Source organism: Sceloporus occidentalis, unplaced genomic scaffold, assembly GCF_023333645.1.
Source record: "Sceloporus occidentalis isolate IW3139 unplaced genomic scaffold, rSceOcc1.0.p SCAF_1, whole genome shotgun sequence".
NCBI classification, from domain to species: Eukaryota; Metazoa; Chordata; class Lepidosauria; order Squamata; family Phrynosomatidae; genus Sceloporus; species Sceloporus occidentalis.
The window spans coordinates 15,397,258-15,420,455 of NW_028316981.1; the positions used below are offsets into that span (position 1 = coordinate 15,397,258).

The 23,198-nt window shown below is 43.4% G+C and overlaps 1 protein-coding gene across 2 annotated transcripts in view; it reads right to left on the bottom strand.

Moving 5' to 3' along the window:
- LOC149320914 (proline-rich transmembrane protein 1-like) overlaps window positions 1–23,198 on the bottom strand; it is a 36,046-nt gene that overhangs the window by 1,169 nt on the left and 11,679 nt on the right. The window contains exons 2-3 of one of the 2 annotated variants that reach the window (XM_089506214.1): window positions 6,504–6,916; window positions 2,061–2,186 (exon numbers count right to left, since the gene is read on the bottom strand). In XM_089506214.1, coding sequence (XP_089362340.1) covers window positions 2,061–2,186; window positions 6,504–6,916 — 539 coding nt within the window. Of the gene's footprint in view, window positions 1–2,060; window positions 2,238–6,503; window positions 6,917–23,198 lie in introns of both variants that reach the window. The other variant, XM_089506205.1, reaches the window with a different exon arrangement.

Here is a 23,198-nt window from a genome sequence, read left to right on the forward strand (position 1 = left end):
ATTAAACAGAAAGGGGACCAGAGGGTATCAGTTGAGGCACAATGAAATAAACAACAGGGGGTGGACTGGATGGCCCTTGTGGTCTCTTCCAACTCCATGATTCGATGATTCTTACTAGGAGGACTATTAACTCTCACACTTTCCTGGCAAAAGGGAATGATTACTATCAGTACAATTCCAGGCATTTGCATTCAAAGATAAGTCCCATTGTGTGCAATGGAAGTGCGCAGCCAGGGAGTTGTCAAAATCCAGCTGAAAAGTTGGCTGGCGGAGTAAAGGTTGAATGTGTCCAGCCTAACTTTCCTTGGATGTTGTACGACCTGGGAGCAGCCACCAAGAACGTCTTCATAGCAGCTTCTCAAAATGCTTCTCTCTCTAAATAGCCCCTCCCGGCAGCAACTGAAACATCAGTTCTACGTGTACCGCAGCCTTGCACAGATGGGCAAAAAATGAACTCAGCGCCTTAGCTGGAGGCAGAGTCCTCATTTCTCTCCCAGCTTGACAAAATGGCTGCCAGCCTCCTCAAAGCCCTGGATTATTTTCAGAACACAGAATGAAGCAATTGACTCGGGAGTACAAAACGTGCCCATGTGTGGGAGGTTGCGGGGCGCCAGCCAGACATGAACAGAGAGTGTATTCGACATATGCTTCTGAGAAGTTCAAATCCTTTCTTTTCCTTCTGTATAGTCTTTACATCTTCAACATTTCTAAGTTTGCAGAGAATGCAATTACTCAGAATGCAATAAGGATTTTTTAAGGGCAAATTGACACTTGGCAACAAAAATGCCAGATTGCTGCCATAATAAGGCCAATGCCCAACTACTGAGCAGAACGAGATAGTTGCCTCAAGCAGCACTTTTTGGAAATGGAAGTAAGGGGTTAGTTATTTAATTGACTGATGGTTGTGCTTTTACTCAAAAGGATGGGAGGAGACACTGGTGTGATTTTTCTGCCTCATGCCAAATAAAAATAATTGCCTCAGTTTGGAATTATACCACCTTCAGTTAGACTGGTGTTTTTGCTGGCATGTGCCTTCAAGTCATTTCCAATTTACGGCAATCCTATCACAGGGTTTTCTTGGCAAGAGTTGTTCAGAGTGGGGTTGCCTTTGCTGAGAGAATGTGACTTGCTCATGGTTATCCAGTGGGTTTCCATGGCTGAGCATGGATTCGAACCTTGGTCTTCAAAGTCGTAGAGCCTTAACACATCATTAAACAAACCCAGCAAGCAAACAAAAAGATGTGTGTTTTTTTCTCTCCCTCTGCCTTATTATCATAACTGTGGGAGAGGGTCCTAAAAGTGTCCCTTTTGCCAAGCTGAAATAATTCGTTTGGCAAAAATGATGCTTTTACAAACTGAAAAGAACAACTCATGCAGAGGGAGAGAAAAAAAATACACTTGTCTTTTTGTTTGCTTGCCAGGTTTGTTTAATAATGTGGCAAGGCTCATAGTCCCAACACTCAGTGGAATTAGGAGAGACTACTGTTCTTACTTGCAACAACACAAGTATGGGCAAAGTTGGGGACATAATCTCTGGATTGTATCTATCATTCAGATGCTTGTTAAAGAAAATATTGAAGGATTTGGCAATTCTTAGGCCCAGCATTTGAGAAACAGCATGGTGTTGTGGTTTGAGCACTAGACAATGACTGTGGAGACCAGGGTTTGAATTCCCACTCAGTCATGGAAACCCACTGGGTGATCTCGGGCAAGTCACGCTCTCTCAGCCTCAGAGGAAGGCAAAGACAAATCTCCGCTGAGCAAATCTTGCCCAAAAAGCCCCATTATATACAGTATTTATCTTAGGGTCACCACAGGTCAGAAACAACATGAAGGCACACAACAATAAGGCCCAGCATCATCACCCATTGAGTGCTAGTGTCGGTCCTTGGCCTCATCAGGCCCCATCAGATGCACCTGATGACAACACAGTAAAAAAAAAAAAAAAACCAGTGGATACCGAGGACCCATTGTATAATAAAAATAGGGAAACAACCCTGGGTGGTCCTGCTTCATGAACAGCCTTTTTCTATCCCGTCCCTATCTTTCCCACTGCTCACCTGCACCGCTTTGATGATTGCAATGATGCCTGTTGGCCAGAAGCAGCAGATGGTGGTGAGGACGGCGATGGGAAGGTAATCATGTGGCGGGCGCCGGGGTTCCAGGATAGCAATGCCAGGAGTCACCTGTGTTGGAGACAAAGCCGGTGGTGGTGGAGGGTTGGACTGAGGGTATGGCTGGAAGGAAGAGAGAAAAAATGTTCTCACGGGAGGAGACATTTCCATTTTACATCCCTCTCTAATGGCAGTGAGGAAAGAACAATCTATGAATCCCAAGGGCTGAGGCCCCCAGGAAAATGGAAATACAGGATTAGCAAAATAACATTGCCTCCCATACCCCCGAGGAGGTTATTTGGCATGTTCCTTCACACCTCAACCTACTGGGTTCATAGACTTTCAGAATGAAAATTAGAGGGGGCTTCTGTACTCTTAATGGTTGTGCAGAAGAGAGAATTTCAGAAGATGTTGCTTGTCAACGAACCAACTGCTGAATTTCCCCCTTCTACACAACCATTAAAGGTAGAGAAGCCCTTTTCAGTTTTCATGCTGGCAACCCTATGGAAAGGGTCGCCTTTTAACCAGGAATTAAACAGGATGTTGATTTCATATTTGGGGGGAGGGGGGAGTCTCTCTTGGCCTTTGTTGTTGTTGTTATTGTGTGTCTTCAAGTAGATTCCAACTTATGGAAACCCTCAGCCTCCAAAAACCCTGTTATAGGGTCATCATAAGTCAGGAATGACTCGAAGACACACAACAGCAATGTTCTTTAAAGTGTCAAGCAGGCATAGACCAGGAGTTACAGGACTCTTGATACTGTTGTTGTTGTGTGCCTTTAACTCATTTGTGACTTATGGAGACCCTAGGTGAACCTATCATGGGGTTTTCTTGGCAAGATTGTTTCAATGGAGGTATTGCCTTTGCCTGACCTTGAGGCTGAGAGTGTGTGTGACATGCCTGAGGCCATCCCGTGGGTTTCCACGCTGAGCAAGGATTTGAACCCTGATCTCCAGAGTTGTAGTCCAACACTCAAACCACTACACCATGCTCTCTGTCTTCCTGGGCATAAAAGTGTCCAAGAAGGCCCTCCAAACATGGCAAAATTGTTCTCTACGGCCTTTGTGGGCATTTGGGAGACCCATTTTAATTATTATTTCTTTAATTAAGGGGGGGCGTATGGGTGGGTGGCCTCCCAAAGTCTCATGAGAGGCCAGTGCCTCCCCACCAGCTATGAAAACTAGAGAAGGTTCCTGTATGGTTGTGTACAAGAGGGAGTTTCAGCAGGTGTTGTGTTATTGCATGACAAGCAAGACTTTCAGAAATGCTCTTTTCTATACAATCAGGAGCCCCCTCCAGTTTTCATTGTGGCAACCCCATGAGCCCACAGCAGTTGTCTATTCCTGTTGCAGACATTTCCAAAAACAAGCTGAATGGTAATCGCTGCTTCCAGGCCTTTATACCACTTCATGCTCTAGGTGTCTGACTAAAATCTTGAATTTTCCCTTAGTTCCAGGGGAGAACTGGAAGCAGAGCATAGGCTTTGCTTGCAAAAGGCCACAAGTTCAGACCCTGACATCTGTAGAGGAAGGGAAAGTCTGGGAAAGAAAATGATCTGAAGGCCTAGAGAGTGACTGCCAGACAGCATGGATAATACATGAGAGCAATGGAATAATGGTCTGGGGGAGGGACGTCTTACTGTGCTTCCATGTGGAAAAGGTAGTACATAGAGGAGGGGGACAAAGATTATAACCCAGTCTTTTCAGTTTGTGACATAGTGTACCACTGTACCTTGCTATGCATGGTATGTAAATGGATGCAACAGCTGGCTTTCTGAAATAAATCCAGTGACTGTACTGGATGCAAGATTTGGAGATTTCTGAAGTCGAAGACTTTCACGGACAGCATCCATAGTTTTTTGTGGGTTTTTTGGGCTATGTGGCCGTGTTCGGGAAGAGTTTATTCCTGACATTTTGCTAGCATCTGTGGCTGGGATCTTCAGAGAAATTTGGGGGTTTGTAGTTCAAAAACTCTGGATATTGGGTTGCCAGACTGGAAACCAGAGATGGTCCCTATACCTTTAATGGCTATGTGGAAAAGGGAACTTCAGAATGTGTTGCTTGTCACACAACTAAGGATGTATCTGTGCTGTAGAAATAATGCAGTTTGACATCATGTTTAAGTGCTATAGCTCCATCCTATGGAATCCTGGGATTTGTAATTTAAGGTTTTCAGTTTTCTCTGCCAAAGACTGCTGGTGCCTCACAAAACGACACTTCCTTTGATTTTGTAGGATGGAGTCATGGAAGTTAAAATGGTGTCAAACAGCTTTATTTCTACAGTATACATACTCCCTCCCAGGTAATAAGCAATACTTGCAGAAATTTCCTCTTCTACACTAAATTTAAAGGCACAGGAGCCATCTCTCATTTTCAGTCCGGCAACCCTATCTGGATGGCATTGCCCACCAGCAGTATCAATGAGTACAAGTAGCACTACAGAACTCTTCTCATGAAGAATGAAAAGTTACCTGCTATTCAATGGAAAAATACACTAATGATGTATGACATTCATTGACCCTTATTTTCGAAATACAGTTGCCCCTCCATTTTTGCAGACTTTGAGTCTGCGTCCCTCGCCCATTTGCAGATGGCAAATGGAGGGGGACAAAATAGGCCCATGGTTGCCCGCAGGTGTGCACTGCCATTCAAGCCAATGGGGCTTGAATATTGGTGATTTTCTATTTTCACAGAACAGATCCCCCGTGAAAACGGAGGGGCGACTGTATTGCTGCATTAAATTCTATTAATACTGGAAATAGTTAATTAGCATTACAAACGATTGGACTACTGTCCTGGCTGTTTAGCAACCCTTCTTTGAATAAATCTTGCCAAGAAAATGCCAGGGAAAGGGTCACCATAAGTCAGAGTTAACTTAATGGCAGTAACAACTTCAGCCATTCCTAGACCATGGAATGACCTGCCAGAAGAGATTTGACAGCTGAACATGCTGTCTGAATTTAAAAGAACATTAAAGACTGTTCTTCCAGAAGCTTATCCAGATTATTTCTAAATTGTGAATTTTAAACGATGCATTTTGTTTTAATATGCGTATATCTTATTTGTCCTTTTAAACTGATGCGTATTTTAACTGATGTGGTTTGTCTGTTAATTGTTGTCGTTCCCGTCTCAATCCATGGGGAGAGGCAGGTAAGAAATAACAACAACAACAATATGATAATTATGATGATGTTGTTGTTGTTGTTGTTGTTGTTGTTTGTCAGCTTGGTGCAGTGGTTGGAGTGTTGGATTATGACCCTGGAGACCAGGGTTCAATTCCCCGCTCATCTTGGGCAAGCCATACACTCTCAGCCCCAGAAAACCCCATGATAGGGTCAACTTAGGGTCACCATAAGTTGGAAACTACTTGAAGACACACAACAAAAATAGCAACTCCAATTCAGCTTCTCTCCCTACATCATTTTTGGCAATGTGCCTGTTTGCCAGGATGGATTGTAGGGGAAACGAGATGGGGATGGAGGAATTAGGGAACTTTGGGTGCCACTGGTATTCTCTGGAGGAATCTTCTCTTCCTGGGATACTGAACACTGTATATAACAAGTGATGGGAAGTTTAGAGGAGTACCTAGAAAGAGACATAACAAAATACACATAGACCAGGTTTGCATATAACTAACCAAAACAAAAAGATACTCTTGTGCTCTCTTTCTCTTTTCTCCTTCCTCAACAAGAAGAGGAGACTGAAAGTATCCAGTTCTGCTTCTAAATAAATCCAAGTTTCCAGTGCTATCCAAACTCTGGGAGCTGTGATATCTGTAAATTATGATTAGTGTAAGTAAACCTGAATCTTCGTTTGTGAAGTAAAGCCAGAGAGAGAGAGAGAGAGAGAGAGAGAGAGAGAGAGAGATGTAAACCAGGACAAAACCATAATTTAAAATCCTGGCTTGTTCTCAGACAGTGATGGCTGGTGACAACAATCTCAGTGGTATGGTGAATTTGTTTCAGGTTTCAGATTGAACTTTAAAATGAGCTATCCAAGGCATTGAACCTAGTACCAAAATAAATCCTGTACCTTGGATAGCTCCTTTAAAGCTAAAACCTGAAGTGGAATCACTGCCACACTGACATGGAAGTAAATCATCAGCTGCCACGGCTCTCAGCCACAGTTTAAGGAAGCCACAGTTTGCAGTTCTGATGTCACTGGGAACTGTAGTTTAATAGTGGAACTAGGCTCTTGTGATGGCAAAAGAGAAACATGGGATGTTATGTTCCTTACGCACAGTCATATAGCATGAAATCATGGATTTTCATTAGATTGGAACAGGGAACATTTTCAGTGCCATTCAGAGAGCTTCAACACACATAGCTTTTCATATACAATAAAAGCAATTCCACGTGAGTATCTATTTTTCCACTGTAAAAATACTTACCGCCCCTACTGGGTAGACAGGGACATAAGCTGTGCAGGGCTGTAGCTGGACAGGGTATCCCGGATGCATGTAGCCTCCAATTGGAAGGGTCCCCACTGGAGGGTGAGTCTGTACTACGTAGCCCTGGGGAGCTCCATTGAACTGTGTTTCCTGCATGTAGGGATCCGGGGGAAGGCGAGGCAGGGTGGCTGAATGGTGACGGGGTGGACGAGGGAGGGTGGCGGACGTAGGGGGAGGCCGAGGCAGAGTGGCAGCCCCGCCAAGTCGGGGCAATGTGGCAGTGCCTGAGTGCACAGTTGTGGGAGGGAGGTCACTGTACCCAGGGATGGGGGCATCCTGGGGGGGCGGAGGAGGAGGCTGGAGAGGGTTGTTGTAGGGCGGGGGAGAGGTGTGGGGAGCGGAATCGGGGAGTCCTAAAAGAGAAGAGAAAGAGAAAAGCAGAAAAGCGATTAAAGAATCATCAACAGTCTGGAAGATTACATTTTTATTGGCAAGAATTCAAAACAAATGCATAAACAACCCCACATCTTCTCAGGATGCCTCATATCAATCTACTGTATATATTCATGTGTAAATCTAGTCATTTTAATCAAAATGTTAATCAAAAAACCTGAGTCGACTTGTCCATGGGTCAAAATAAGTACTATACTTTAACTCTTATTTTAAAAAACGAACTGGTGAAAGACAACTGTGTGATCTCTCCTGGAAGCACTGTCCCATCTCTGTTCTCTCATCCATCCAGCCCAAAGATAGTATAAACACAAACATGCCTGCTGGATTTTGTACGTTTTTGGCATTGTTTTCCTTTGCTTCAACCTTTAGATCCTTTGCTTATACCCCTAGGTTTTACACCTCGACTTATACTTGGGTGATATCAAAACCCATAATTTTAGCCCTAAAAATTTCCCTTGACTTATACATGAAGTCAATTTATAGACGAGTAATCTTTTCCCATAAAACCAGTGGCAGCCCTACCCCTGGTGTCACACGGTGTGTGTGTGTGTGTGTGGGGGGGGACAGGTGGACAAATGGGTGTGCTTAGCTCCCTCCTTTGTTGTTACAGCATCAGCCTCCTCATGAGGAGACTGGTGGTGCCACAGTGAAGGCAGGAAGGAACTACTGGGACCTTCTTACTCGACAGCAGAAAGGGTACCCAAGCAGGTGTCACCCCATTCTTGGGTGTGACTCAGTGCGAATGGCACCCCCTCCCCCCGCAACTGTCTAATGACGCCACTTCATAAAATATCAGTTTTACTGGATGTCTTCCTCATAGAACCATCATAGAGTTGGAAGAAACCACAAGGGCCATCCAGTCCAATCTCCTGCCATGCAGGAAATCACAACCCCAGCACCCCTGACAGATGGCCATCCAGATTCTGTTTTAAAAAGCTCCAAAGAAAGAGACTCCACCACTCTCTGAGGGAGTGTGTTCCACTGTTGAATAGCTCTTACTGTCAGGAAGTTCCTCCTAATGTTCAGGTGGAATCTCTTTTCCTGTAGCTTGCATCCATTGTTCCAGGTCCTATTCTCTGGAGCAGCAGAAAACAAGCTTGCTCCATCCTCAATATGACACCCCACTGACTGATTGTGAACAAGGCCTGGTTACAGGAATAGACGACTCCTTTGTTGCAACTGCTCCACTGGCTGCCAGTCCATTATTGACTACAATTCAAACTGCTGGCTCCCACCTATACAGCCCCATGGATCCAGGTTATCTGAAATCCCACATCTTCCCATATGAGCCTCCTTGGGCTCTAAAATCTTCAGGAGAGCTCCTTCTCTCAGTCTCACCACCTTCATAGGCATGTTTGGTGGAAATGTGGGAGAGGGTCTTCTCCACGGTTGCTCCTGCACTGTGGGATTCCTCCCTCCCTAGGAAGGCTGGGCTGGCTCTCTCTTTGCTGTCCTTTCACTGTCAGGTGAAAGCTTTTCTCTTCCAACAGGCATTTGGGATTTGAATATTTTGTATAATGGATTTTCTGTTTTTAATCGATGCTTAAGCCTTGGGGAGAGGAGGGTAAGAATTATTATTATTATTATTATTATTATTATTTGTTATATCAATGTTTTATGTCCTTTAAATTTATAGACAGTTTAATATTATTTTAATCTTAAATTTTTGTATGTTTTTAGCTATCCATGGTTTTACTTGCATTGCTTTGGCTGCATCTGAAATACAGGAATAATCCATTTTGACAGTCCTTTAACTACTGTGGCTCAGTGTTATGGGATTCTGGGATTTTGCAGTTTTGTGAGGCATTTAGCCTTGTCTGTCAGAGAGCACTGGTGGCACAAAAACTACAGTTCCCAGGATCCCATAGCACAAAGCCATGGCAGTTAAAGTGGTGGCCAAACTGGATTATTTCTGCATTGCAGATATGGACTTTATTCTGTAAGATGCCATGAGTCCCACTCTTAAGAAATAAAGTGATATAAAGTGATTGTTGACTGGTTTTCTTTTAGCCTTAAGACACAGCTGAAGGTATATTAAAGTGTTAACCCAAATCATTTTGAACTCAAATCTTGTCCTCTCAAGTGCTGACAGTCCCTCTGAACAGTATGCCTCCTACGAATCCGATGCATACGCTCCCCATGTCCTCGTCAATATCACAGACGAAATTAGCATCTAAAGTAGACACTGGTGATAGATCAATGTTTGCTTGCTTTTCTGTTTGAGCTCATAGGCACCAGAAGATATTCTAAAACACTCGTGGAATGTGCTTTTGATGGCTGCCCAGCTACGCTTCAAAGGCCTGATCAGAGACGCAATGTGGCACAACTTCCCCCACACTTCTTCTTCGCTGTCCAATGTGTTAGGAAGGAAGACAAATCACATTGTCATATGAACAAAGCACAGATATGTATGCTCATTGCCTAGCTCTCATACCCGCCCAACATTTCACAGATGAAAACTGGGACACGTTTGGCCAAGCAACATCCCAGAGTGGTCAGAACGGCAAACATTATTAATGAGGAGGTGCACACAAGCAAAGAGAAGCTGCAGCAGTTTGCTTTTGCCTGACTCTAATGAGAAAAGCTAGATTCCGTACTTCCTCCTATCTACCCCACCGCCTGAATGAATGAATGAATAGAAACTGAGGACTTTGGTGTCATAATGGTTTGGGTGTTGGATTACAACTTTGGAGACCAGGATTCAATTGTCCACTCAGCCATGAAACCCACTGGGTGACCTTGGGCAAGTCACACTCTCTCAGCCTCAGAGGAAAGCAATGGCAAACCTCTGAACAAATCCTACCAAGAAAACCTTGTGATAGGGTTGCCATATGTCGGAAACAACTTGAAGGCACACAACAACAACAACAAAAGAGGACTTTATCACACCAGAATTAAATTCCTAAAATAGCACCTTTGACTATACTTATTGCATGTGGTATCCATGTTTCATCCACTGTCTATTCATCCACTATTTCCAAGCAGGATTTTTTTCCTCCTCCTACTTTCTTTTATTTTTTAAAAACTGTTCTTTTTAAATTTTATTATCACACTTCAGAGAGGTAGGGTTAGATAGGAGTATGGAAGGGAGTGTGAGGCCCCAGTCGCACAATCGCAAAGATGCGCACAAGGGTATGCTCCCAAACTAGTATATATCCAGGTCCCCTTACTAGCCCAATCGCTCCTGAGTTAACTCTGAACTCAATTTGCAGCAACTGAAGTCAGCCAAGGATGAAAGTGGGAGGAGGACAGAGAAAGCAAGTCATTTTTTAAAAAAGCATTTGGAAAGGTGGGATGATGGAAGATTAATCAGGACTGTCCCCTCCAAACTAGAGACATTACTGCATGAGCCCCCATTCGCACAGCAGTCATGTTAGGAAAAATAAAATGCCAACATACTGCTTGGCAGCCCTCCATCATTACATCACAGTCAGTTGCATGACCAGAGCAGCTATCCCCATTGCACTCTCTTCCTGAACTCTCCCTTAACTCTGCCTTATTCCCTAGCCAGCATACCTTTAAGGTTTTTTGTTTTTGTAATAGGGTGCTTTGGAATTACGAGAGCAAGTTGGGACAGGGCTACACTGTGATGCCACGTGACTGGCAATTGTGCCTGTCATGTGGCTACTGCCCCAGGAATGACGTTTTGCACCTCAGGATTTGGCCTATTGCAGGCATTCACAGATTTCCCTTGTGAATGAATAAGGATGGCTTGGGGACAGGACACAGTGGTTAAATACCTGTACCAAGCCACAAGCCTGTCAGATTGATCCCGGGGCTCCAGGGCTGACTCAGCCTTGCATCCTTCCATAGGTTGCTAAAATTAGTACCCAGCTTGTTGGTGGCAGTTAGCTTACACATTGTAAACCTCTTAGGGAGTACTTAAGTACACTGATAAGTGGTATAGAAATGTACTTGCTATTGCTGTTGCTATATGAGTATTGCCAAAGCTGCTTCCTTCCCAATGTTCTCATGGTTCAAAAGCTGTGTGCAGGAATCTCCTAGGAGAGTCGGAGAGCACGAGTTCTTCCTCTCCCACTCCCTCTCCCTCTCCCTCTTTCTTTTAACCAGGAAAACAGGAAAACCCTTCCTCTACATTCTGTCCAAATGCAGCGATGGGCATGAAGAGCCATAACTGCCAGGGTCTTTCCACTGTACTTGGAATCCTCAAAAATTATCAAGTGCATCAACTCCTAAATTCTTGCATCAAAGCTCTATCTGGCCCTGAATGGCATGTTCTCCAGCCAAGGAATCCTAACCCTTCAAACAGAGGACTGTTCTCCATGAAGCAGTCTAGAAGATCACTCTACTGGTCTATGGGCCTCTTTATCCAGGAGGACCTGTTAATGCCAGGAGGCCCACAGAAAAATACAGCTGGCTCTTTAGAGCTCTGGGAATGTGTGTGCTTTAGGCCACAGGTTTCCTCTTCTTCAGAGAGGCAATGTGAACCCAAGCTGGTATAAATGCCAGGAATCAGGATTTCTTTTATAGTCAAGGCAATAGAGTAGAAAGTACAGTGGGCCCTTGATAGCCACTGTGATTTGGTTCCAGGACCCCCTGTAGATAACAAAATCCGTCGATGCTCAAGTCCCATTAAATACAGTGGCATAGCAAAATGGTGTCCCTTATATAAAATGGCATAATCAAGGTTTGCTATTTGGAATTTAGACTTCTTTTGAATATTTTCAGGTCATGGATGCTTGAATCCACAGATAAAAGAGCTGTGTATAAGGAGGGCTGACTGTATTCTGCTTTTCCAATGGTTTTAGCTGAAGTGCCGAGTTTTTGTCACTAAGCTTAGGAATCAAGGGTTGGAAAACACACCCTCCTTCTGAACTAGATTCAAGCAGAACCACCCACAGACTTGGCCTGGCCCACAAAACGTACTTTTTTTTTGGACAGCCAAATGGTGTCACTGCTCTGCATTATCCATCCCACACACATCGCCTTTACAGGGAGCCTCAAAAAGACAATTGTCCAAAGCCTCACAAAGATGCTTTGTTTGTGTAGCTTTATGCATGGCTATGTCCCCCAACCCGCCCCCTGTCAGCTCCAAGAAGGAAGCAACAGGCTCATACTCCTCAACATCTCACAGATGATCACTGGAACATGTGTGACCAAGCATCATCAAAGTGTGGTGAAAATAGCAAAAGTTATGAACGAGGAAGAACACACAAGCCAGGAGAGGTTGCACCAGTTTGCTTTTGCCTGAGGCAGCTGGGAAGGGCAAAATTTGACACACCTCCATTTTGCTCCTAGCTGAGTAAATGATGGTGTTAATTCCTATTGCATTTTGAACTTAGTTTCCAGCTATTGAAATAAGCCAAGAGCAAAGAGGGAAAGTGGGAGGAGAAAGGAGACAGTGGGATCTTTTAAAAACAACTGAAAAAGCGGGACAACAGGATTAATCGGATCCCTGCTAAACTGGGGCAATTGGAGGCTAAAGTGAAGGAAGAGAGACCCACTGTCCTAAAGTGTGGCTTATGGCCCTTCATAACAGCCAGAACAACTTCTCTGTGATGGAGTCAAAACAAAACAAAAACACTCAGGCCCCAGCAGCAAGGAGATTCAGCAACCAAGACCAAGGCTGGCAGCCCAGCTCATTCTTGGATGTAGGCACACCTTAAATGAATGGGAGTATTTCATTCTAATATTTTATCTATCAGCTTAATGTTATCAACCCAATGTGGTATAAATCAGGAATGGGCAACTGTGACCCTTCAACTGTTGCTGCTTTTTTTACTGCAAGACCTATTGTCGCTCAGCTTTGAATGAGGGTGGCTGAAGGTAACAGGAGTTCTTGACCAAAACATCTAGTGTGCGTCTACACTGTTGAAATAATGCAACTTAATCATTTTAACTGCCCTTGCTGCATCCTACAGAATCCTGGGATTTGTAATTTGATGAGGGACCAGAACTATTTGGTGGAGAAAGCTCTGTTCTCGACTGGTTTAGATCTTACTTGTCTGGCAGATCTTTTGCAGTAGTTGCAGGTGGTCGGACTTCTGTTCCCTTATCTGTTGGAGTTCCCCAGGGCTCTGTTCTGGGTCCCCTTCTGTTTTCTCTATACACACTGTCCTTAGGAAAACTCATTAGCTCTTTTGGTTTTTCCTACCATCTGTATGCCGATGACACCCAGCTGTATCTTTCCGCCCCTGACCTTTCTCCAAGGCTTGAACAGCAAGTCTTGTCTTGCCTCACAGCTGTCTCACAGTGGATGTGCCATCGGCGTTTGAAGCTCAACATGTCCAAGACGGAGCTTCTTGTCTTTCCTCCTAAGCCCACCCTTCAACACTCCTTTTCTGTCTCTGTGGAAAACATTTCTATTCAACCAGTCCAGCAAGCCCGCAGTCTTGGTTTTATCTTTGACTCGTCTCTGTCGTGTATCCCTCAGATCCAGACCACAGCCAAGGCTTGTAGATTCTTTTTGTACAATATTACCAAAATCCAACCATATCTCTCTGCCTCTACTGCCAAGATCCTGGTCCATGCCCTAGTGATCTCACGACTTGATTACTGTAACGTCCTCCTGGCTGGGCTTCCTCTTTCTCACCTCCGTCCTTTAATCTCTGTTCAGCATTCAGCTGCACGCATTATCACTTCCACCCACCGCTCTGACCACATCTCTCCTGTGTTGGCATCCCTTCACTGGCTCCCCCTCCCTTTCCGCATTCAGTATAAGCTCCTGCTGTCGACATTCAAAGCCCTCCATGGACTGGCCCCTCCTTACTTATCAGACCTTCTTTCTCCTCACCTTCCCACTAGGGCCCTCCGTTCTGGTAGTCAAGGGCTGCTGTCCCAGCCCAGGATTTCCTCTGCCCCATCCCGGATTCGCCCCTTTTCACTTGCTGCCCCTCACTCCTGGAACCTTCTTCCCCCACAAGCAACAGCCATCACTTAACCAGCTTCAAAACGGAGTTGAAAACCATCCTGTTCAGAGAAGCCTTCCCAGGCATTGCATAATTGTCGCTTACTATTTGATGTTCTTTTGGTGCCTGTTTATCAAACCATTTCCTGTATTGCTATGTATTGTATATGTATTATCCTACTTGAGAGTATGTATTTTCCCTGGATGAAGATTAACCATCCATTATGAAGCTAAGCCCTCCCTCCAGTCCATCTGCCTTGGTCCATGCCTTGGAGGTAGAGAGGAACTGCTGGACCTCTTACCCTTTCCCTCCACCACTCCCTTCTCCTTCTGTGTCATGTCTTTTTAGATTGTAAGCCCGAGGGCAGGGAATCGTCTAACTAAAAAGATTGTATGTACAGCGCTGTGTAAATTTACAGCGTTTCATAAATAAAGGTTAATAATAATAAAAATAATAATAAAGATCTTATAAAACTACTAATCTCAAGATTCCATAGGATGGAACTACAGCACTTAGAGTGGTGTCAGACTGCATTATTTCTATAGTGTCGATAAACCCCTTGTTGTTGTTGCTTGCCTTCAAATCGTTCCCAACTTATGGCAACCCTAAGACATATCAAAGGTTTTTCTTGGCAAGGTTCTTCAAAGGGGGGTTGCCATTGTCTTCATCTGAGGCTGAGAGTGAGTGATTTGTTCAGGGTTTCAATGGCTGAGCCAGGATTTAAACTCTGGTCTCCAGAGTCATAGTCCAACACTTAAACCACTACACCACGTTGGCTTTCATATGTTCACAGTTGCACACCTCTGATGTAAAACAGTACAATATTAGTTCAGAATTGGTGAGGTCCACATTCAGTTCCCTACATAGCCCTAAAGCTGACCTCACAGATCAGATAGTAAGATAAAGAACAGATGTGAGACTTTTAGGAAGAAGGGTGACAAGTCCACCTCCTGTTTCGGCATATGAATCCCAGGTGAGCTTTCTGATTAGAGGGAAGAAAGAAACTACAAGAAAAGAGATTCCACCTCAACGTTAGGAAGAACTTACTGACAATAAGAGCTGTTCAACAGTGGAATACACTGCCTTGGAGTGTGGTGGAGTCTCCTTTGGCGGTTTTTAAGCATAGGCTGGATGGTCATCCAGCCTCTGCTTAAAAACCGCCAAAGAAGGAGATTCTATCTGTCCAAAGGAGGAAAATCCATCCCATCTGAAGAGAGTGCTTTGATTGTGTCTTCCTGCATGGCAGAATGGAGTTGGATTGAAGTTGGCCCTTGGGGTCCCTTCCAACTCTATGATTCTACGATTCTAATGTCCAGCGCAATGGCACATCAGAGAGAGATGCAGCGTGCAGTTTATTGTAGGCCCCAGTGTTTGTCCGTCAAGAAAAATCTGTTCACATCTTAGGCAGAGATGTGATAGAATCACCCAACCTACATGTGGGCAAGTTGATAAGGTCGAGGAGGGAGTAGATTGGAGGCGCAAATAACTCAGGCACTGAGTAGGCAGGTTTTTTTTTCATGTTGAGGGATTTTAATTTCACCAGGAATTCCCATTATTTAATTGGAGCATGTTAACAGGTCTCTTGTGGCAACCTATCTATTGAACAATGCTACTTACTCAGCTGGGTCATTGTACCTCAGAGTGCCATGGCATGGTTTCGTTTAATGAGAGAAGGTTAATCTGATTCAGTTTTGCATAGCAAACCCGAGACTTTAATCAGGCCTTCAGCGGGCACTTAGTTTGCATTGATTGCAATAGCAACTTGTACTCCCGTGCCACAATTTACCTTCCAATGCTTTTTGGAGAATGAAACGGCTCATTGCCTGCTATTTTATGGGAGCTCTGACACAACTCGGTAGAGATGCTGAATTCTCATATATATATGTTATGCAATATTTGGACCAACAACATTGCTAGCTCAGTAAAGAGGGTGTACTTTCAAACAAACAACCCTATTACATTTGGCCTTCTGGATCCACAGATTCTTTATCCATCAATTGAAGCATCCACAGCTTGAAAATATTCAAAAAATATATACATTTGAAAAAGCAAACCTTATCTTGCTATTTTATGTAAGAGACACCATTTCACTATGCCATGGTATATAACAGGACTTGAGCATCCATAGATTTTGGCATCTATGGGGTGTCCTGGAACCAAACCCTATCAGATACAAAGGGCCCAATGTACAATGAAATGTAAGAGCTCTTCTTCTTCTTTAAGAACTATGGAATGGCCCGTCAGAAGAGATCCGAAACATTACCAATCTTGACAGCTCTAAAAAGGCTGTCAAGATGGATCTCTTCTGACAGGCTTTCCCTGAGTAACTCACCGGTCACCCGTTAATGTGGATACTCCAGGATACCCATCTCTCTGTTGTTGACTGATTATTTTAAATTTAGATGATATTTTATTATGGTTTGTATTAATTATAATGTTGTTAAATTGGAGGGAGGGATAATGGGTTTTAATTTATATTGTTGCATATTATAATTTTACTTATTGTTGTATTTTAATATGGTATTTTACTGCCCTGTAAGCCACCTCGATCTTGGCGGAGAGGCAGGATATAAATAAAATTTCTATTCTATTCTATTCTATTCTATTCTATTCTATTCTAAGATGACTTAAAACAATTAAGTTCTCATGATGATTGATTTGCCCCTTGGATTTATGAAAAGAAATCTGTATGACAGTTATAGACAATATTCTTAGTATGTTTCGGATAATCTGGGTGATACCTGTGTCAAAGCCTGTTGGTCTAAAACCATTCATACAGGATTAAATCCTAAATATGTAAAATAATGATTGAATCCCATACCCTCCAAGATTTTACAAGTGAAAGCCTGGACACATACAACCAAACAAAATCAGAGATGGCAAAAGTTCCTAGTGAGGAAGGAGAGACAAGCTAGGAGAGGCTGCCTCAATTTGCTTTTGCCTGAGCCTCCTGGGAAGGGAAAGACTCTGCCCTCTCCCCTCCTCCTGCTGAGCTCACTGAGTACAAATTCCTTTTGCATTTTGAATTGGTTTTGCAGCAACTGAAGCAAGTGGAGGATGGAGGGGGAAAGTGGGAGGAGGAGAGAGAAACTGGGACATTTTAAAAGCAGCTGAAAAAGTGGGATGACAGAGGATTAATGGCTAATTGGAACAGCTGGAAGGTATGGAACTCAGAAAGAGTTGTGTTAAGTTGGCCAGGGCCGAGGGGTAATGCCAAAAACCAACCATGCCATTTTGTGCACATGAGTAAGTGCTTTTGTTGGATGGATGGCTTTGGGCTGCAGTGGATTAAGTTTGGTGGCAGTGCCGGGTCGAGACAAGCCCTCCCTAGAGAGATGGTGACTTTCAGGCTTGAGGAAGGAGACAGTTCTGGGCATTCACCTTGTCTTTGTCTTAAGACCAATATTTCAGACACAGCAGCAGTGACCTCAATGTGCCATCTGTTTCTCTGCAGCTGGGAAAAGGGCCAGGGAAACCACTGAACACAGCCAGTCCTTAGGCAGGGCAAGGGTGGTGAAAGATCTACAACTCCTCTGTCCCCAGGAGTAATTCTATTTAATGGCATCATGTTACCAAAAGTCCCTAAGTAGGGACATGTGTATGTGTGGTGCCACAACCAAATGAGGCCTTTGGGGCCCTTTCACACTACACAATTATGTGTGTGTGTTGTGTGCCTTCAAATTATTCCTGACCTACGGCGACATCATGGGGATAAGGCAATATCATGGGGCTTTCTTGGTCAGATTTGTTCAGAGGAGCTTGCCATTGCCTTCCTCTGAAGGTGAGAGAGTGTGACTTGCCCAGGTCACCCACCAAGCTTACATGTGCAAGTGGGGATTTGAATCCTTGTCTCCAGTCTCATTGCCCAGTGCTCAAACCACTACAGCACACTGGCTCTAATGGTAGATAAATTTATTGCTATTGATGTTGTGTGCCTTCAAGTTGTTTCTGACTTATGGTGACCCTAAAGCGAACCTATCATAGCCTTTTCTTGGCAAGTTTCTTCAAAGGAGGTTTGCCATTGCCATCTTCTGAGGTTGAGAGAGTGTGTCTTGCCCAAGGTCACTGAGTAGGTTTCATAACCAAGTGGGGAACTGAAGGATCAGGCAACTGGCTCCTATGTTCTTCCTCATTCATAACTTTTGTATACTTTCCAGCTGCCCCAACTTGGCAGGGACAGTTCCAATTTAATCCTATCATCCCACTTTTTCAGCTGCTTTTAAAACATCTCAGTTTTTCTCTTCTCCTCCCACTTTCCCTCTTTGCTCTTGGATTACTTCAATAGCTGGAAACCAAGTGAAAGTGGAAAAGGAATTAACTCAATGTACCCAGCTAGGAGCAAAAGGGAGGAGGGGGATCAAATTTTACCCTTCCCAGTTGGCTCAGGCAAAAGCACCCTGCTGCAGCCTCTGCTGGCTTGTATGTTGTTCCTCAATCATAACGGTTGCCATCTTGACCAAGCTCTGATGTTGCTTGGGCACATGTGTCCTGGTTGTCACCTTTTCAGTGTTGGAGGGTATGGAATAAATGACGAATCAATGGTGCAACTGGAACAAATGCTCCAGGGCTCTTAATGGCTAAGGGACCTTTCTTACTTAATACAATTATTACATTATGATTCTGCTTTAGCTGCCATGGTTGCATCCTGTGGAATCCTGGAGTTTGAAGTCTGATCAAGCACTGTAGCTCTTTGGTTCAGAATTCTAAATGCCCTTCCCTGAACTACAAATCCCAGGATTCCATTGGAGGGAGCCACAGTGGTAAAAGGGAAATCATAGCACTTATAATTTTGTCATGTGGAAGGGCTCTATATTTCCAGTGTTTGGAAATGAGTGCCATTGCTTAGCCTCCACACAAGAACTAGGCACCCTACGTTTTGTGGAAGAACAAGCCAATGGAAGGGTATTAAGGCCAAGGCAGACTGAAAAAACAGTAAGAGGTGGGCAGAAAAATGTCTGAAATGTTCAATGGGTCCAATCTGCACTGCATCATTTTCTAGAAACATCGGTTTGTAGAAGGATAGACAAGCCTTTTGTCTGTTGCAACAAGTCTCCTCTTACGTTGTTATAGTATTCAACTTTTCCATCTCGTCGCCTTGAATCTTTGTGTTACAAAGAGCTGAGAAAAATCTACAGTATTGATCTGACTACAGTATTTACCTGTCTCCAGCATGGATTTTATCCTTACAAGGATCCTGAGCTGAACGAACTTGCTCAGAGTTACACAGCAAGCTACACAGCTGAGCAGAAGTTTGGCTTCAGCGGGACTGATCACAACATTTAGGTTTGTGAGGCAATGATGGTACCCCTGTCCCAAATTCCATGTTCAGGGGCTGACCAACTATAGCATAATATTTTATGTTTAAAATGTATGGTATAGGTTGTATCTCCCTTATCCAAAATACATGGGACTAGAGATGTTTTCAATTTTAATTTATTGGAATACCTGTATGTACACCCATAATGAGATATTTTGTAGATGGGACCCATGTCTGTACACAAAATCCCTATATATTTCATATACAGTCAACCCTCTGTATCTGCAGACTCAACTATAAAATTCAAATATAATATAAATTCCAAAAGCAAACCTTGTTTTTGGCATTTTATATAAGGGACTTCATTTCACTATGCCACTGCATTTAATGGGATTTGAGAATCCACAGGGGTCCTGGAACCAAACTCCAGTGGGTACCAAGTGACCAGACTGTACACTTCATACACATAGCCTGAAGATAATTTTGTACAATATTTTAAATAATTTTGTGCACGAAACACAGTTTGTGTACATTAAACCATCAGAAAGCAAAGGTGTCACTATCTCAGCCACCCATGCAAAATGTTTTAGCTTCTGGAATGTTTTGGATTTTGGAATTCTGGATAAGAGAGGCTCAACCTATAATTGCTTATATTTATTATTTCAGAGAGCCTGTGTGGTGTAGTGGTTTGCGTGTTGGACTATGACTCTGGATACCAGAATTTGATTCTCAGCTCGGCCATGGAACTCACTGGGTGACCTTAGGCAAGTCACACTCTCTCAGCCACAGGGGAAGGACATGGCAAACCTCCTCTGAACAAATCTTGCCAAGAAAACCCCATGATAGGTTCATCTGAGGGTCGCCATAAGTTGAAAACAACTTGAAGGCACACAACATTATTTCAGTGCCCCTCCCAGGTAACTAGTTACCACTTATACTAACACATTTAACTATATACTCATCCTTCCACATTTACAGCTTTGACTTTTGCGGCTTTGATTATTCGTGGATTTTATTAATATGTTCTCTCTAGGAATATCTAGATCCTCCAGTGCTATTCTACAGTCAACTTTAACCAAAAGTCACTCTGAAAGACCTAGAGATCCTAGTGGCGTTGGTAGCTTCTCCAGAGCAGTTCTGTGGTCAATGTCTGGCAGATGTTGACTACAGAGTTGCACTGAAGGACCTAGAGATTCCTAGAGAGGTGCTCTCTCAGGTAAAAACATAATGTTTTTGCTATTTGCGGTTTTTCCACATTCACAGGTGTCCTGTGCCCTTAACCCCAGCGAATGTGGAGGGACAAGTGTATAATGTTATTTTTCCATTTCCCAAAAGTAAGTCAAACAGTTATCATTTCTTACTTTAAAAATTAAAAAATAGCAAATGCTACAAAAAAGCTACAAAATGCCATGGTGCCTGGCCAAGCAGCTGAGAAAAGGTCCTTCTGAACCTATCCCAACTGCTGTGCTGTGGCTTCTAGAAGGAAAGAAGAACAGCAGGTACAGCTCCAGCAGCTGATGAAGTGTCCTCTCCTCCATCTCAACTGCCATCTCTGTGGCCTTCAAAGGATGGAAGAATAGAGAGGCATAGTGTCAGCAAGGGGAATGCCAACCACCAGTGCACCAGTCTGAGGAAAAATCACCCAAATGCAGCCAAAAAATAATTGTAGCAGAATTCAAAAACAAAAACATCCAGCTATTGGTATTGGCACTGCACTGACCACTTTTCACACACACAAGAAGATACACTTACAGGCATAGTTGATTCATCCAAAGTTCTCGAGGCTTTATCTTCAGGTGCAATGTGTATAATATAATACAATTTTCCCACTCCAACAACTTTCAATCTGCTGCTCCAAGCAATTCTCCAACCAACTCACAGCTACCCACAATGACCAATCTCTTGGTCCCCTTATATAGGAGGTTGGTTCTGAGTCATTGCTCTGTGCCATATAGCAAGATGCAACCTTGCTGGAACTTTTCCTCGTGCCATGTGCTCCTGACTCAGCAGCCAGTGGTAGTCCCATAGAACAGATGCCACTTGTCAATCAAAATACTTTCTTTTCGGTTTCATGCACAATTACTCCAACACATAGCTCCATCATGCCTAGACACAGCAGCTGAGGAGAAGTCCTCTCCTCCATCCCCATTGCCACTGCTGTGGCTTCAGAGAGAGAGAAGAACAGCCAGCATCTGCTGGACTTAATCTCCTCTCTCTGCCCCACTGTCAAAACTGTAAACTGCTAAATACCCTAAAGGCATCAAATCCCATCTGATCTTGGAAGCTAAGCAAAGTCAGCCCTGGTTAGTACTTGGGTGCCAGACTACCAACAAATACCAGGTGCTACATGCTAGATTTCAGAGGAAAGAACTATAATAATAATAATAAATATTTATTTATATCCTGCCTCTTCTGATTGAGGATCGAGGCGGGTAACAACAATGTATATACAATATACAACAATAAAAACAACAAGCTCCACAATAAAAACAACAAGCCCCGCAATAAAAACAACAAGCCCCACAATAAAAACAACAAGAACTGGCAAAAACCACCTCTGAGTATTCCTTAGAACTACAGAATCACAGAGTTGGAAGATACCACAAGAACCATCCAGTCCAACCCCCTGCCATGCAGAAATTCTCAATCAAAGCACCCCCAACAGATGGCCATCCAGCCTCTGCTTAAAGACCTCCAAAGGAGGAGACTCCACCACTCTCCACAACACAGTTTTCCACTGTTAAACAGCTCTTACTGTCAGGAAGTTCCTCTTAATGTTGAGGTGGAATCTCTTTTCCTGTAGCTTGCACCCATTGTTCCTTGTCTAAGGAAACCTTATAAAATTCATGGGGCTGCCATAAATCAATAGGCAAACTGAAGACACACATTACAGATAAGCAAAGTGTCATGTACACTGATAGCATTATATAAACAAACAATAACTATCCTCCTGTCTGGCCACCATCACTTCCACACTTGAAACAGAGCAGTAGCACAAGGCAATGTTCTCCCTCCCCACAAACTTTTCTCTTTGTGTTACACAAAAACAATATAAAGAATGGGCAAACAATGAAGACTAAACACACAGAGAGAGTCACACACACTAACACTTTAAGTACAAGAGTGGAGGGGGTCAAACAGTGCATAAATGACAATGGAAAGCATCCATATGCCAAAAAAGGTATCCATAGGATGTTGTCACCTATGTCCTGTGCATTCAGATACCAAAAGAACCCCGGGTTCATTCAACCAACATCCACTTTCTGTTAAATAATATACCAAATCAACACTTGATATTCCTTCTCCATATTAGTGAGGTTACACCCTCATATCTGTAAAAGTAACTGAAACAGCTACAGCCGGTCTCGCTTGTCAGTGGGTCTCATGTCTGTGAGGTATGAATCTGCTGTGTGTTTCAGTCTGAATGTTAAAGGAGTCATCCAGGTGCTAAATCCAATCCCTGTGATATGTTCAGCCCCTTGAGATATGTTTTTGACAGTTCAGATTAAAACTGACAAGGACATCACCAGCTGCCGCTGGTTACAAGTTGAGACTCCTTTATCCAGAATTCCAAAATCCAAAATACTCCAAAATCCAAAATTGTTGACATGGGTGGCTAAGATAGAGATACCTTTGCTTTCTGATGGTTGAGTATACACAAACTTTGTTTCATGCACAACATTATTAAAAAAACTGTGCAAAATAATACCTTCAGGCTATGTATATAATGTGTATACACATTATACAATTAATTTTATGCTTAGACTTTGGTCCCATCTCTAAGAAATCTCATTAGGTATATGCAAATATTTCAAAATCCTCCCAAACAAAAACATTGAAAGCTGCAGAGTACCATATGACCTATCTTCTAACAACTTGCTTCTGCTGCCTTACCCCAGCATGTGCTGCCTGAGACAGTTGCCTCATTTATCCAATGACAGAGCCAACCCTGTTTTTCACAATCATAGGCAAACATCTAACTATATCCCACACCATGCTGATGTGTTTCAGTGTCTTGAGTTAGAGGCCAGAATTAAATCTTTGGATGTAGAGAGGGCTATAGCCAGTTAGTTAGCCAGGTACCTAGTAGAATAATAGAATCATAGAGTTGGAAGA